Source organism: Ceratotherium simum, chromosome 24, assembly GCF_057802395.1.
Source record: "Ceratotherium simum simum isolate JZ-2026a chromosome 24, ASM5780239v1, whole genome shotgun sequence".
In the NCBI taxonomy this organism is placed as follows: domain Eukaryota; kingdom Metazoa; phylum Chordata; class Mammalia; order Perissodactyla; family Rhinocerotidae; genus Ceratotherium; species Ceratotherium simum.
Genome location: NC_141923.1, coordinates 6,158,000 through 6,175,102, shown reverse-complemented (window position 1 = coordinate 6,175,102; position 17,103 = coordinate 6,158,000). Strand labels below are relative to the sequence as shown.

The following is a 17,103-nucleotide window of genomic DNA, read 5'->3' as shown; positions in this document are numbered from 1 at the left end:
TGCAATGTGACCTTGAGCGTCTCCTCTCTCAGCTGGTTCCCTTGACTGCAAAACGAAGAGACAGCACTGTCCTGCCAGCTCTAACATGATCCATACTGTAACCGACGCAGGGCACCAACTGCCTGCTTGATGTAACTTCAGAAGAACTAGACATTAAACTAACCAAAAAGCAACTGCATAAGGCAGCCAAGTTAGTCTGTAGTAAGGGAAATTATCTAGCATGAGTTCATTACTTGAATCATTCCCAATCTGTCAGAAACAGAAATATGGTGGAATTAAATTTAACACTTAGCTTCCTTACAATCAGTAAATAAGAAGATACTCTCTAAAAAAGGCGGGGAAAGAGAGGTACCAGGCATCTTTTAACTCAGATCCTTTATTCTTGGATCCATTCCCACTCTCCACCTGTGTCCCTTCCTAAACCACATGCTCTTAAAATCAAGTTGGAGCATTTAATGGCGTTTTCAGGAAAGAAACCATTTGGAAATGAGGGGAGTGAGGAGACCTGAAAACAGCTGTGGCTAACAGTCCACATCTCTGTCTTGATCAGGTGGGCAAGGTATACATTCCTTGCAGGCTGTTTGTCACCACACGTCAGCCATTAGTGAGCTCTGACTTCTCAGAGATTCTAGAAAGCTTTGCACAACTCTTACGATTCTTTCAATATTTTACTTTCTTCTATATAGTCATTGACATTTCTTCGGTAAACTGGAAGCTTTGTACAAAGCTGGAGCTTTTGAGACGCTTGAAATGATCAAGCACTATCACACAGAACTCTGTATGCTGCTTTCAACTTCATTTTGTTGATGAAGCAAAAAGCAAGCATTCCATGCACAAGGCATTGAGCCATAGATGGACACAGCCATGGCCTTTGCCCTCACAGCCCGAAGGGCAAAAGCACCAGTGTAAGAAAGATACCAGTTTAATTAAGCGACATTAATCATTTGTCTTGCTGCCAAAACAAAAAGCCTCTAGAAAGTTCAGAGGGATGGCTCACTGGCCTAATTCATTCTGCCCAAACAGAACAGAACAAAAGCAGTGAACTTATCTGCACTTTTCGAGTCCCATGGCTCTGAAACTGCAATTTAACCTGTCCTTCTAAACTGGTTTTCCCTGTGAGCAGCAAGCGCAGGCAGGCTGGAGCCAATACAGCATGATGTCTTCACATGTCCAGTTATAAGATGCTCACTCCATAGCTGAAGAACGGGAGACAAGAACATCCCCCACCACAGAAAACTCAAGGCCTATCCAACAGGTCACCTGCTCTGGGGCAAGTTTTAAAAGCTATTTGTGGAGCAGGTGCTAGGATAGCACTGAGAAGCATGTCAGGGCTTTCTCACACCTACCACCCTTCCTGACGGTTTTAAACCCTTTTCAGCTTTCTGCACTTGACTGTGAACGTCTACACATCTATGACTCAGAAGCCAGGCTGCCTAATTGGGTACTTCCCCCACTTCTCTTATGTCTACGGGGAAGTATCAACTACTTGCAAAGACGTTTTCCCATCAATTACTAGAGAGTGGGGAAAGTGAAATTAATTAAGCCACACAAAAATTCTCCCACAACTGGTTCTCATTTGTGAAATATTTATGCAGAATTTATAAGCTATGAAGCCAGAAATGACTTGTTTCAACAGATCTGACTTTGCCAAACTGTGTGGGTGCAGCGCTCCAAGGGGAATTACTCAGATTTTAAAACTCAGATTCACAGCAAAAATGATCTAATTTTTCACTCTTTACACTAATATTCTCAAAAATCAAAACCCATACACTTTTCTCTAATATGTTCTCAAAAACACACCCGCTTGTTTTAACAAGTTTGATGTAAGATTAATGCACTACAGTTCAGCACTATCAGGGGCTTCAACTGCAAGAACACTATTGCAAGAGTCAAGGTTGAGAATGCACACGTCCAAGAAACTTACACGGGCGTTCAATTGGCGAAACGAGTACTACAAAGACACACCTTCCCAAGTTTTCAGTTTTTCATGCTTTTCTTAGAAATCAGGAAACCTTTACACCTACTGCTTTAAACCAACTGTCAAGTCGACCAAAAGGATGAATAAGGACAGAACCACTTGGCTGCAATATAGCTAGCTACTCAGGAAGGTTTAACTTGACGCTAATCCGTGCCAGGAAAACTCCAGGCTCTGGCGCAGGTATAATGGAGAACAGGGCGGGAAAATGGTGGGATTTTCAACCGGGAGACAAATGCAAAGCCTGTGGGCACAAGGACGAGCATCTACGAGGGAGAAATAGGTGAACACCGCGGTCAAGGGCAACAATGACTGGCTGGAGAGCGGAGAGAGAAGCTCAGAGGGAAATTTTAGATGCGAAGCCGCGCTCCACGGCGAGCGGCCGGGACCCCGCGTTTCTAAGATCTGCGGAGAAGCGGGCACCCAACGGCTCCGTCTTAGGTTTCCGCGGGTCACAAAAGGATAACGGACACCCTGCCAACGGTGGACCCGGGGCTCCGCGCGCCGCTTCCGCCGCCCCGCCCCGCGCGCGGCCCACCTGCGCTTGGCCCCCCGGCCCGGCGCGGGGACGGGCGCTCGCGGCGAGGTGCGGGGCCGCGGCCGCTGGCGGACATGTTCCTCCGGCGCCCGCCCGCCTTTGTTCGCCCGGCCCTCCTCCCTCGCCCCGCCGCCATCGCCCGCCCGCCCGCCCGCCTGCAACGCGGCGCCCAGAGCAAACGCTGCCCGACGCCAAGAACGAGGCACAGGCGTTTCTCGTCAAAGCAGACTTTATTGGGGCGCCCGGGCCGCCCCGCGCGCGCCGCCCGCACCCCCGCGCGGCCCCCGGACTCCGCCCCCGCCCGCGCCCACCCCCGCCTTCGCCCGCAGGCGCCCTCCCCCGCGGCGCCGGGGCCGCGCGCACCGCTCACCGGCTCCCGAGGCGGCGGCTGCAACGGCGACGCCCCGCTCCCGAGCGCGGCCCGGGCCCCGGGCGGCAGGTTTTGCTGCTGTGGCCCCGCGGAGGGCGGGAGCCGCGCGACTCGCGGCGGCGGCGGCGCGCTGACGTCACGCGCCGCGGCCAGCCAGCTCGCGCGGGGGCCGTCCCACCGGCCCCAATCCGGGAGGAGCCCGGGTGAGGGGGCGGGGCCGCGGCGGCGACCGGGCCGATCGATTGGCCGAGGAGGAGGAGCGAGGGGCCGAGCGGGCGAGTGGGAGCGAGCGGGGCGGGCCGAGGCGCGCGGAAGTCTCGCGAGGCCCAGCCCGAGCGGAGTGTGGCGGCGGCGGCGGCGGCGAGATCTGGGCTCGGGGTGAGGAGTTGGTATTTGTGTGGAAGGAGGCGGAGGCGCAGGAGGAAGGGGGAAGCGAGCGTCGGCCCGGAGGGCGGGAGGAGGCGCGGCCAGAGCGGGCGGCCGAGGCGCGGCGAGGCGGGGCGCCCGGGCGAGCAGCGGCCGAGCGAGCGCGGGGCGCACCGAGGCGAGGAGGCGGGGAAGCCCGCCGCCGCCGCCGCCGCGCCCGCCCCTTCCCCGCCGCCCGCCCCTCTCCCCCCGCCCGCCGCCTTCCTCCCTCTGCCTTCCTTCCCCACGGCCGGCCGCCTCCTCGCCCGCCCGCCCGCAGCCCCGGAGCCGAGGCCGCCGCGGCCGTGGCGGCGGAGCCCCCAGCCATGGCCTCGGGCGACACCCTCTACATCGCCACGGACGGCTCGGAGATGCCGGCCGAGATCGTGGAGCTGCACGAGATCGAGGTGGAGACCATCCCGGTGGAGACCATCGAGACCACGGTGGTGGGCGAGGAGGAGGAGGACGACGACGACGACGAGGACGGCGGCGGCGGCGACCACGGCGGCGGGGGCGGCCACGGGCACGCGGGCCACCACCACCACCACCACCACCACCCGCCCATGATCGCGCTGCAGCCGCTCGTCACCGACGACCCGACCCAGGTGCACCACCACCAGGAGGTGATCCTGGTGCAGACGCGCGAGGAGGTGGTGGGCGGCGACGACTCGGACGGGCTGCGCGCCGAGGACGGCTTCGAGGACCAGATCCTGATCCCGGTGCCCGCTCCGGCCGGCGGCGACGACGACTACATCGAGCAGACGCTGGTCACCGTGGCGGCGGCCGGCAAGAGCGGCGGCGGCGGCTCGTCGTCGTCGGGCGGCGGCCGCGTCAAGAAGGGCGGCGGCAAGAAGAGCGGCAAGAAGGGCTACCTCGGCGGCGGGGCCGGGGCGGCGGGCGGCGCGGACGCGGGCAACAAGAAGTGGGAGCAGAAGCAGGTGCAGATCAAGACCCTGGAGGGCGAGTTCTCGGTCACCATGTGGTCCTCAGGTGAGCGCCGGCACGCGCCGGCCCCCGGGATGTTTTTGTTTTGAAGGGAAGCCATGTTTTATGTGTGTGATGGGCGCCGCCATCTTCTTCGCGGGGCAAGTATGGCGGCCCCAAAAGATGGCGGGCCGCGGCGGGGGCGGCGGGCGGCGGCGGCCGAAGATGGCGGCGGAGGCGCGGCGCCGCCCGCTAGGCCGCAATGGCGTAGTTTCCCCGGGCGGGGCGGCCGCGCGGCGGCGGGGCGGGGCGCGCTCGGCCAACGGACGCCGCCGGCCCGTTGTCCGCGCCCCGCTCCCCCACCCCGGGCGGCCCCCGCCCCGGCCAGCTCCCCTTCCCCGGGCCGGCTCCCCGCGGGGCCGGGGGCGCGGGCGGGGCGTTGGCGGGGGAGCGCGGACCTCGCCTGGGGCCGGGCTGCCGCCGTTCCCCCGCCGGCCTCTGGGGGGCGCCCGCGGCCCCGCTCCGCCCTCCCCGCCCCGCACCCGCAACTGCTCCCGGGAGGCGCCTTCCGCGGGGGCGGGGCGGGGCGCCGGGCTCCGCGCGCCGCGCAGGCCTTGCCGGCTGCCTGGCGGGGCGGGACGTGGCGCGGCGGGCTCGCGCGTGCGGCTCCGCGCCCGCAGGCCTGGCACCGCGCCGCCCGCGGGCCTGGCCCGGGCACCAGTGCGCAGCGGGCCGGCCCGCCGGGGCCCTGGGTGTTTGAGGCCCTGAGGGTCGGGGAGGTGGTCTCTTCTGCAGGATTCGGCTCTTTGCAGACCGGCTGGTCAGTTATACGGCTGGGGAGGTTTGCCGCTGACTTAATAAAACCGAGTCCTTTCGGTCTGCATGCTTTCTACTTGAGAGAAAGCGATCTCCTCATTTTCCCCGGGAAGAGACGGATTACAGAAAGCGTGTTTTCAATATGTTAGTACTGCTTTGAACGAAGGCCAGGAAAAATACCTATCTGCACGTGTAAATCTTTTCGTTTCTGCTTAATAGCGATCCAGAGGCTGGTTTTTTTCCTCTCGGTATCCTCTTTATTCTTATGCTGTTTTAAATTGCTGGGATAGTAAATACGCTGAGAATAGTCGTGCTATAGCTAGTTAATCTGGTACTCGTGATGATTGGATTCAGTACTAAATTGCGTTGTAGGACCCTCGCCCATAATTCCATTAGGGCTAGTTCATAAATTCTCAGAATTGGATGGGGCCTCAAAATGTGATTTAAGTATTAGAAGGTGGTTAAGAGTCAGAGGAACGAATGAAATAGAGAATGGCAAGCCTGGACTGAAAAGCTGGTCTGGTTGTATGTATTGGAAGCCCCAAGTTGAGGTAACTAATAAAGCTGGATGGATCTGTGACTCAGAGGGCTCAGCAGGGCGATCGGAGTTGCTGCCATAATCCAATAGCGAGTGCTAACAGGGGCAGCTCTGGATGTCGGAGTGCCTTGTAGAACTCTTGGCAAGTTGAGTTTAGCGGGGGCTATATGTTTGAATGAAACCGGTCTACTTTAGTACTTAATGGTTATCAGAAGATATCTTTTGTGTGTTTTGGTAGCTCAGAATGATTGCAAGCTGACCATGTTGGGACTAAAAGCCTTGTTTTCCCGTTAACAGAAAGGGAATAAGGGAGGGGAATGTTTGCTATCGATGAGTTGGCAGGATTCAGGATACTCTCTGAAACTAGGTATTTAGGTAAAGGTACGTTAACCACATAAAACTAAACTTGCTTTTTTTTCATGGTGTGGCCGTGTTGATTTTATAGTAATTTAGGAAAAGAGTACGTTACATATTCTGCATTTGATCTTACCAAATTGCTAACCAGCTTTCCCATACCCAGAAAACTTGGTAATGTATGCCTTTACTTGATGAAATAATACACATCAAGTCAGCCAGGTGGGGTGAAAGTCTGAGGGGCCTGACTAATGGGAGTTAATTTACAATTAAGTCAGCACTTGAATGTCATTACTTCTCCTGTGCAAGTGGCTGCTTACAGGGTTGCACAGTTTGGGGTTATTTTGATGTTTGTTTCTTTAAAGAGTTAGTGGTCTGGTGTGTTCAAGTACTCTGTGCATCAAGATGCTATAAATATTTGATGGCAATAACGTAGTATGGCCTATTGTGGTAAACTATCCCCTTTCCTTGTCCTTCGGATTTGGAATTATTACCAAAAAGAAGCTAAAAAGTTTGTGATTAACTATGCATGTCCGAAGTTCATATTCTGAGTACAGCTTCATCTTCAGAACTGAAATAGAGATCACGGGTAACAGGTAGAGAAATCAGAGCAGGTTAATTGTTCAACTAGATTTCCGTGTGTGTCTGTGTTGACTGTGGTGGGCAGTGTGCTCACCGCTTTCACGTACTTGATCTCATTGGATCTTAAACACGAGAGCTCTGACTACACTGTAGTGTCATTAAAACAGTCCCTTAGATTGGTATGAGCTGTGAAGTGTCAGTTTTGCCTGAGCCCAAACTTAGACTGAAGTCCTTATAAAAATAGTTGTACACAGAGGGTATTCTCAGGATTGGTTACTTGTTAGTACTTCTTGGTTTAAAAAAGAAAAAAGTTCAGTGGGAGCCAGCATGTTTGTGGAAGCCAAATATTTGGATTTTATGGGGTTCTTTTGCTTGTATGCCATCTTCCTTTAATTTCCCGGAAAATAACAGCGATCTGTTTTATTGGCATCTTTTAAATGGAACAGCAGCAAGGGAATCTGCTAGTTTCAGACCTGAAAAGGTCCTTAGAGATCTGCTTTTTAAAAAATTGATAGAGTTCACATGTCCACAGTTCAGTGGTTTCTGCTATATTCACCAGGTTGTGCGGTCATCACCACTATCTAATTCCAGAACATTTTCATCAGCCCCAAAAGAAACCCCATACCTGGTAGCAGTCACTCCCCATGTACCTCTCCACACAGCCCCCGGCAACCACTAATCTACTTTTTGTCTCTCTGGATTTGCCTAATCTGGACATTTCATTTAAATGGAGTTATACAATATGTGGCCTTTTGTGTCTGGCTTAGACTGTTTTCAAGGTTCATGCATGTTGTAGAATGTGTCTCGTTCCTTTTTATGGCTGAATACTGTTCCCTGTGTAGATAACACAGCAGATGTGAAAATGCGGCCTCGTTAAGGCTGAACATGTTTCAGTCTTTAATCACAGTTCAGCTGTGTATTGAATATTTGTAATCCATTGTTTTAAGGCCCATGTTTATTTTTATTTTTCTACTGGCATATAACTAATGAGCATTTCAATGTTGTCAGACGTAGGGCACAATATTATATGTTTTTTTCCTAGATATTCCTTACTGTTGTATAGGAGCAACTTCCTACTTTATAGAGCTTATTATAAACTAAACCAGTTAACGAAATCATTGGATCTGGTAGGGAAGCTAATAATAAAAGCCGTAATTAAAACATTTAGTTGTTTTTTGTTTTTGTTTTTTTTGAGAAAGATTAGCACTGAGCTAACGTCTGTTGCCAATCCTCCTCTTTTTGCTGAGGAAGACCGGCCCTGGGCTAACATCCGTGCCCATCTACCTCTACTTTATATGAGACGCCGCCACGGCATGGCCACAGCATGGCTTGATAAGCGGTGCGTAGGTCTGTACCCGGGGTTCCAAACCTGCGGAGCACACAAAGTTAACCACTGTGCCCCCAGGCTGGCCCCTAAAACATTTAGTTTTGAGAGAAACCTAGAAGGCTTTAAAATCTTGAGGTTTCATGCAGTTAGAAATTGTGACCTTCGCTAAAGGTTGTTGATACTTTATTTTCTGTTAGACTGAATACAGAAGTGCCTAGAGTAAAGCATCTAAGACCAGAAGACCATTGATACTAGAATCAGTAAATTGAAAGAAAATAGAAAAGTAGTAAATTTTTTGTTAGTTTTACGTATTCCTAAAGTTCCGGTTTGCCAAAAATTACTAGTCCTGACATTTGCCATTCCTCTGGGTTTTCCCTCTGCTTCTTTTTTACCGTGCTATTTATCACTAAGTAGTGATGCCATAAACATAAATTCCCATAGAGCCAAGCCAAAGAAGCCCTCCCAAGTAATCACATCAACCCATGGCCTACATAGGAAAGCCTAAGTCATAGGCCCCGACTCCTGACCTGTAGCTCTGGAAGCCTGGCTTACTGATAAAGCCTCTGCTGTCAGCCTCAGAAAGTATTAACCTTTCCTCTTCCCTCCCACCATCAGCAGCTGACTCTCCCTAGAGGGAAAAGAAAAATCCCTATCAGGAAAAGGTCAGGGCTCCTGACCTACCTACAACTAGCATTTCAGGCTTTTGGAAGAGAATAAATAATAATTTTTAAAAAGTATGGCAGACTCCTGGGTGGATAGTTACGAAAGACCTTTCTATTTGTTTTGTTTTTGAAGTCTGCTTAGTAAGATCGGTTTGTTTTAAGGCTGGGGCATTTAGGGCTTATGACAGGTTATTAGCAAAAACAGTTATTAGAATGAACATTTAAGATCTGCGGTCTTCTGTTAACTCCTGATCTGCTCTTCCCAGGACCATTTTATAAACTCTGCTATTACTATTTCCCATAGGAAGAGTATGCAAAAGTGAAAACTTTATATAATTTTAAAATCTGTATATTTACCAGTGAGTTGTAGTCTATATAGTATTATTGGATAAACAATCAAACTTTTTATGTTTAAAATTTGGTATCTGAAGCACTACTTGGATGGTGAAAATAATGTTAATTTCATTACTGTTAGCAGGATATTAGAAACACGTGGGGAGGTCTTGAAAGTTAGTTGACTCTATTGTATAAGTTTGTACCTTCCCCTGTATGGTGGACTTGAATTACAGTACCCGAGAGGAGCCGTTTCGTAGTCCTAAGTATCTTGTGTTAGTAGGTCCCATTCTGCTTACCTTTGTGATTATCAATAACAGCAAGCCCAGTGGTTTCTGGGAATCATATTAGTAACAGCATCAAATTTCTTCTTTAGAGGGCACTGAGCAAAGTATTCGACCTTGGCATATCTTAATGTTTGACCTTGGAATCTTTGTAAAATGACTCCTTGGAGTAGGGGGATCCCTGAAAGCATTTTCAGTTCCTTTATAGCAAAGAAACTCTACTCCTTACCGAATTCCTACGTGACACTGGGAAGCAGTGTACTCGATTTCTTAAAGCAAAGCTATCCAATTTTAACATGACCTGGCGAATGAGATACTAGGAATTCTCTTAAGTAAAATTCTTAATAACCCTTCAGTTACTTTAGTCTTACACAGTGGTTTCAGATAGGATTAAACATTAAAACAACGTAAATGGTTGTGGTGGACTCTTTTCTTTGTCGTGTAAATTCTTCCCCTCAAACAGAGGCCCTGGGGAGTAGGGAAAGAGGCTGCCATTGTGGTGCTGGAAGCTGTGACCCTGTCTCTTCCGGGAGAGTCACGAACTTCAAATAGAATGTCTGGTATCTGAGTATCACACTCTTGAAAACGTCCCAAAGGGTCTTTCTCTTTTTGCCAATCTCAACTTGACCTTCTTTACTTCTTTTTCCTTTATGTCTTCTAGCTTCTGAGCACCCAGAAAATTTGAGGGCGAGAAGCTGCTGCCACTACTCCAAATTCACAATTGGTTTTTAATTTCTTATTTTGTTCATAACTCACTTATTATTTGTAGCAATACATATGGCTCCTGTATTAAATAAATTTTCATAGATTCTTAACAAGAACTAAATACAGACCTCTGGGGATCCAGTCATGCAGTCTATTCCTTTCTGAATTTTCTAAGACTTAAATCAGATGACTTCACTCTCCTGCTTAAAAACCCCTCAAACACAACAATGTGAATATACTTAATGCCACTGAGCTGTAGACTTAAAAATAGTTAAAATGGTAAATTGGTAAATTTTATGTTTTGTGCTTTTTAAATACCGCCCCCAGCAGGCATCCCATCACATTGAGTACGATCTGAACTCCTCATCATAACCTGCCGGGCCCTGTGATTGGGCCCCTGCTTTCCTCTCTGACCTCCCCCTCCTCCCTCTGCTCCCATTGTGCTCCAGCCTTGCTGGCCCCCTTTCAGTTCTGTGAACTTGTTTCTGTGCGCTGCTCTCACCTCCTTCAGGGCTCTGGCCCCAGATGTTCACATTTTAGTGCCGCCATGTTTTTCTAGCCTCAGCTCTAAGGCCTTTCCTGTTCATCCATACAAATTAGCACACCACCCCCCCTTACTATCTCATAACCCTGTTTTATTTTTTTGTAGCACTGTCTGAAATTGTCTTGGTTTTTTTCTTGTAACTTGCTGCTTTTCGTTCTACTTTCTCTAGAGTATAAGTCCTGGGCTGTCACCCTGCAGCCTTAGGAAGGCACTAGGCACATTAGAAGATTGTCAGTGAATAACTGAGTGAGTGAGTGCTTGGAAGTTGTGCTGTAAGGCAGAGTCGGGGCCCGTAGACAAAATACCGTTCTCATCTGTTAGCGCATGAGTGGAAAAGAAGTATTGAGGGTGAGGAGAGGGTGGAGAAGCAGCTCTTTTTAGAAAAGGCATGGGCTTCAGAGTCGGTCCTAGATGCAAATCCTGGATCTGCCACTTAGGGTGCTTCTTTACGCACATTACTTCATTACTTGGAATTTCTTTGTTTCTTTTTTACTTGGCATTTCTGGGGCTTGATTTCTTCAACCAAAAACATGGTGTTGATATCTTACAGGTTTTGTTTGACTTGAGTGAATTGAGGACTGTGACAGTTGCTGGCATGAAACAGGTACTCAGTAAATGATAGTATCCCTTCTTAAAGTATCTCTCGGTGGGGAAAAGTGGAAACAGCCGAGGTCTGATTTTTGCCTGTTGCTTAGTAATGAATCTCTAATATTTAGCTCTCCTCCATTTCAGTGAAGGTTTGGGTGATAACACTGGTGAATTGATAATGTCATTTTTGCCTTGAGTCACCTAGAATGGTCAGACCAAAGTTAATAGCCTAAGATGGAAGGTGTGGAGAAACAAAATCCAGTCACCCCATAAATAAGTAAGTAAGTAAAATTGGTGAAAATAGAGAATCAAGATCACAGGAAAAAGGGAAGTATTAGGGTCAACCTAATGAGCTTCCTGGCAATCAGGACAAAAAGGGAAACCATCTTACCCTTAACTGGTTCTTTTTTTGTGTGTGTGAGGAAGATGAGCCCTGAGCTAACGTCCATGCCAATCCTCCTCTTTTTTGCTGAGGAAGACTGGCCCTGTGCTAACATCTGTGCCCATCTTGCTCCACTTTATATGGGATGCCACCACAGCACGGCCTGACAAGTGGTGCATCAGTGCGCACCCAGGATCCGAACCTGGGCCGCCAGCAGCGGAGCGTGCGCACTTAACCGCTACGCCACGGGGCCGACCCCTAACTGATTCTAAGATGGGAAAAACTTCTAAAGAAATCAAACCTTTCTTAGAACTGAATTCTAAAATAGAATAGACTTATATATGAGGGGAACACTGAGTGTTAGTAATGCCCAGATTCCAACCAGTATAGTGTCTTAGAGCAGCCAGGGGCTTAACATGTAATCTATCTGAAGATGATTCATGATTTTCTGTGTTCTTTACCTGCTAACTCTAGATTTTAAAAAGTTCAGGGGCTGGCCCCGTAGCTTAGTGGTTAAGTGCGCGTGCTCCGCTGCTGGCGGCCTGGGTTCGGATCCCGGGCCCGCACCGACGCACTGCTTCTCCAGCCACGCTGAGGCCGCATCCCACATACAGCAACTAGAAGGATGTGCAACTATGACGTACAACTATCTACTGGGGCTTTGGGGGGAAAAAAAATTAAAAAGTTCAGCCCTCTTTAAAAACCATTAAGCATAGGACCTGCTGTTCCACTTAAACCCAGGAGGGGGAGGGGAAAGTGGAATAAAGGTGTTTTTGGACCCTCCACTCTATTTTCCAACACAGTGCCATTTAACATGTTATCTTGTTTCAGCCTTATAAGATAGGCGGTCTTCTCTTTATTTAATAAATGAGGAAACCAAGCAAGGTTCAGTGACAGGAACAAAGGGCCTCTTGAAGGAAAGAGATTTTGGTCTGGGCTTTGGAGAGCAGAGTGGACTTAGATGGGGGATGAGAGGCAGGCAAGAGGCAAAAGTTGTGTGTATCACATCCCTTTTATCCCACATTGACTAACACTGCGAGAACACCAGTTTGGTTGGGGTGCGGAGGGAAGGTCTGACCCCCCCCTTTTTTCCTCTTCTCTGGACCTGTAGAGTGCTCCCAGCCTTCCGTTTAGTTCCTTAATCTTAGCTTTATGACTGTAAATTATTTTAGTCTCTTTGCTTTGCCTCTCAAACTAGACTGGGAGTGATTATAGCTGTGGTAACGTAGAAGGAACTGATAGCTGAGAGAGAGGGACTTATCGATAAACTGTTTTTACCTTTTGACTAGTTCCGTATGCAAAAAATAGAGAATGTTTTTAAAATGTGTGCCCATTTATGGATGAATTGGGTAGATTTTGTTTTCCCACACCTTCCAGTTGAGGCCACTAAACTTTAGTCTGGTTGGTGGAGGTGAGCTGGAGTTGCCTGATCCACAGATTTAACTAGAGTTGTTTTTTTTTTTTTTTTTTTGTGAGGAAGATCAGCCCTGAGCTAACATCCGTGCTAATCCTCTTTTTGCTGAGGAAGACCAGCTTTGAGCTAACATCTGTTGCCAGTCCTCCTCCTTTTTTTTTTTTGTTCCTCTCCCCAAAGCCCCAGTAGATAGTTGTATGTCATAGTTGCCCATCCTTCTAGTTGCTGTATGTGGGATGTGGCCTCAGCATGGCCGGAGAAGCGGTGCGTCGGTGCGCGCCCGGGATCCGAACCCTGGCCGCCAGCAGCTGAGCGCGTGCACTTAACCGCTAAGCCACGGGGCCGGCCCTGACTAGAGGTTCTTTTTTTTTTTTTTTTTTTTTAATAATTTTATTTATTTATTTTTCCCCCAAAGCCCCAGTAGATAGTTGTATGTCATAGTTGCACGTCCTTCTAGTTGCTGTACGTGGGACGCGGCCTCAGCATGGCCGGAGAAGCGGTGCATCGGTGCGCGCCCAGGATCCGAACCCTGGGCGGCCAGCAGCGGAGCGCGAGCACTTAACCGCTAAGCCATGGGGCCGGCCCTGACTAGAGGTTCTTAATGATGATTTCCCCCGCCTCTCTACCCCTCTGAATCAGTGACTTATATTCTCAGCTTTTTCCAAATAGGAATTCTGAGATTTGGTTTTAATCTGCTTTGCCCAGTTATGTTCTGATATTCACAATCATAAATTTAAGTTACATTGGTTGTAGAAACCGATTACAATGAAACTTTTTTTTTTTTTTTTTGAGGAAGATCAGCCCTGAGCTAACATCCATGCCAATCCTCTATTTTGCTGAGGAAGACTGGCCCTGAGCTAACATCTATTGCCAATCCTCCTTTTTTGTTTTTTTTTTCCCTTTTTCTCCCCAAAGCCCCAGTAGATAGTTGTATGTCATAGTTGCACATCCTCCTAGTTGCTGTATGTGGGACACGGCCTCAGCATGGCCAGAGAAGCGGTGTGTTGGTGCGCACCCAGGATCCAAACCTGGGCCACCAGTAGCGGAGTGCGCGCACTTAACTGCTAAGCCACGGGGCCGGCCCCTCACTAATGTTTTTTGAACAAGGGGAAACTTATATGTACATATGGTCTGTAAATGTATAAAAATAATTTCTCTTTTCTTTTTTTCTTTCTTTTTTTTTTTTTTTTTTTGTGAGGAGATCAGCCCTGTGCTAACGTGCCAATCCTCCTCTTTTTTTGCTGAGGAAGACTGGCCCTGGGCTAATATCCGTGCCCATCTTCCTCCACTTTATATGGGATGCCGTCACAGCATGGCTTGCCAAGCAGTGCGTCTGTGCGCGCCCGGCATCCGAACCGGCGAACCCGGGGCCACCACAGCAGAACGTGTGCACTTAACTGCTTGCGCCACCAGGCCAGCCCCAATAATTTCTCTTTTAGAAGATCATAAATTTCTATTACGTTTGGCAAAAACTTTTGAATATTTTCTTTTGCAAGAATCAGATAAAATGGCCAAATAATAGCAGACATTGACATTATTTGATCTGTTGCTTTAGTATGTGTCCAGTTCTTGGTGAAAATGAGGCAGACCTTGTCTTTGATTTCTTCTGGCAATAGAACCTAGCATCTTTTGTCGTTTCTCTAGCAGTCTTCTTTGACATGTGATTTTTTTCCCCCTATATAAATAGTTTATTTCCTTACGTCTTGTTGTAGAATAGTTAATGACTCTCTTTATAATTTCCGTGCGCTGGTCTTAAAGTTCTCCGAGTTAAGTTCCACGTAATATATTATTAGGGAATAAATAAGAAACGTGATGATAATATGAAGTTTAAATATATATGATGGAAGCATACAGTAACCACAGCAATTATTTAGTACTTAGACCAACAAAAGATTTTTTTAGGCAAGAATATTGTATGACTGACATTGTTTAGAAGTGCAGGTGTATAGTGATAATCTAAAGCAGGCTGATGTTTAATCAGTTTTACTATGGTTTTAAAATTATGTACAGACCATGCACTCATTGTCTATACTCGAGATAGACTGCCATCACTGTGTGCCACTTATATTTGTTATGTCACTGATTCAGATTCTCATTAGACAAAGCTGGTTTTCTCCCTCCATCTGGACCTCTCTCTTCAGGCTCCTTTGAAAGTCTTCCTCATTCTCACAGTACTGGAATTACCCAGGTTTTGGTTCTGAGCCGTCTCCTCTCTCTGTTTTTTTCAATAGATAATATTAGTATATATTTCTGGGGCTTTAAATGCGGTCTGTATGCCAGTGATTCCCATGTATTTCTCTCCAACCTAGGTTTCTTTTTATCCCCCACACTTGCATGTCTAAGGACCTTCTTGAGGTCTGTCTACTAGGTGTCACAGATACCTTAAACCAGAGTGGGACTCTAGATTTGCTCCTGCACATGGTCTCCTCCCCATTGTTTCCCATCTCAGCTGATGACGCCACCATCCTCCAAGAAACACACACAAGAAACTCAGATGGCATACTTGACATCCCTGTTCCCCCCGACCTGTCTGATTCATTACCCAGCCATGCTTATTCCTCCTCCAAGATAAAAGTTAAATCTAACCCGGTTTAGAGACCTGCTGACAAATGTGCTCTTTTTGGGGAGTAAATCCCATCGTTCAGTAATCTCACTGTCAGAAATTGTTTCTTGTTTCAAATAGAAAAATTTTCACTAAGCTAAACCATTTTCTCTGAAATCTCATCATATAAATCAAAAGTTGGCAAACCTTTGCTGTAAAGGACTAGATAGTAATATTGTAGGTTTTGTGGTCCTACAGTCTTTGTTACAGCTAATCAATTCCATGTGCCATTGTAGCAGGAAGGCAGCCATAGACAGTACATAAACAAGTGAGCATGGCTGTGTTCCAGTGAAACTTTTTTTTTTTTTATAATTTTATTTATTTTTCCCCCAAAGCCCCAGTAGATAGCTGCATGTCACAGTTGCACATCCTTCCAGTTGCTGCATGTGGGACGCGGCCCCAGCATGGCCGGAGAAGCGGTGCGTCGGTGCGCACCTGAGATCCGAACCCGGGCCGCCAGCAGCGGAGCACGCGCACTTAACCGCTAAGCCACGGGGCCAGCCCCAGTGAAACTTTATTTATAAAAATAGATGGCATATTTGTACACCATCATTCATAGCAGCACTATTCACAATAGCCAAAAGGTGGAAACAACCCAACTATCTGTCAATAGATGAGTGGATAAACAAAATTTGGTATGTCCATACAGGAATATAATTTGGCCGTGAAAAGGAATGAAAATTTGATGTATGCTACAACATGGATGGACCTTGGAAACATTATGCTTAGTGAAATAAGCCAGGCACAGAAGGACAAATACTGTATGATTCCACTTATAAAAGGTACCTAGAGTAGGCGAATTCATAGAAACAGGAAGTAGAATAGAAATTATCAGGGTTGGAGGAAGGAGGGGTTATTGAATAATGGTTACAGAGTTTTTGTTACGGGTAATGAAGTTTTGGGCATAGATAGTGGTGATAGTTACACAACATTATGAATGTACTTAATGCCACTGAATTGACAGATTCACATTTACAGATGGTTAAAATGATAAATATTATGTTAATGTCTGTTTTACCAAAATTTAAAAAAGAATAAAAAGGAAAACATGAAAATGGAAAAAAAAAAAAAAAAACGGAGGAAGTTGGCAGGCTGAGTTTGGCCCCCTGGCTGTACTTGTGAATCCTTGATGTAGATCGTGCAGTCTGTCAGTCTCTACTTTAGGCTTGTTTCATACATGTTTGTATTCTAATTCTTAGTCATCTTAGTGACTGTCCTCTGGGTACTTGATGTTCTTAAATGGTGGAACTAAGAAATGAGCCTCAATAAGTGTTTTCTCATTTGACTTCTATTTTTATCACCCCAAAATTCATGTGTTGAAGCCTAATCCCCAATTTGTTGGTTTTAGGAGGTGGGGCCTTTAGGAAGTAATTAGGTTATGGGGGTGGGGCCCTCATCAATGGGATTAGTGGCCTTATAAGAAGAGACAGAGAAATTATGTAATGTGATGAGAAATTATGTGTACATGAGCATACAGCAAAAAGGCATCTGTCTACAAACTGGGAAGAGGGCCTTCACCAGGAACTGAATTGGCTGACATCTTGATTTCCAGAACTGAGAGAAGTAAATTTCTGTTGTTAAAGCCACGCAGTCTGATATTTTTGTTGTAGCAGCCTGCACTAAGACAACTTTCCTCGCTAGAACATAAGTTCCACAGGGGCAGGCTTGGTTTTGTTTGTGGCTGTTATTCCTGATGCCTAGAACAGTGTCAGCTACACAGGAGGCCCTCAGTTAATAAGTGCTGAACTGCTGCGAGGACT

At 47.8% G+C, this 17,103-nt stretch overlaps 1 protein-coding gene across 1 annotated transcript in view; it reads left to right on the top strand.

Annotated features, from left to right (window-relative positions):
• Window positions 1–3,259: 3,259 nt before the first annotated feature.
• Window positions 3,260–17,103, top strand: part of YY1 (YY1 transcription factor) — a 29,044-nt gene continuing 15,200 nt past the window's right edge. Inside the window, exon 1 of the mRNA XM_004434257.3 lies at window positions 3,260–4,278. Coding sequence (XP_004434314.1) covers window positions 3,615–4,278 — 664 coding nt within the window. The 5' untranslated portion in view covers window positions 3,260–3,614. The remainder of the gene's footprint in view (window positions 4,279–17,103) is intronic.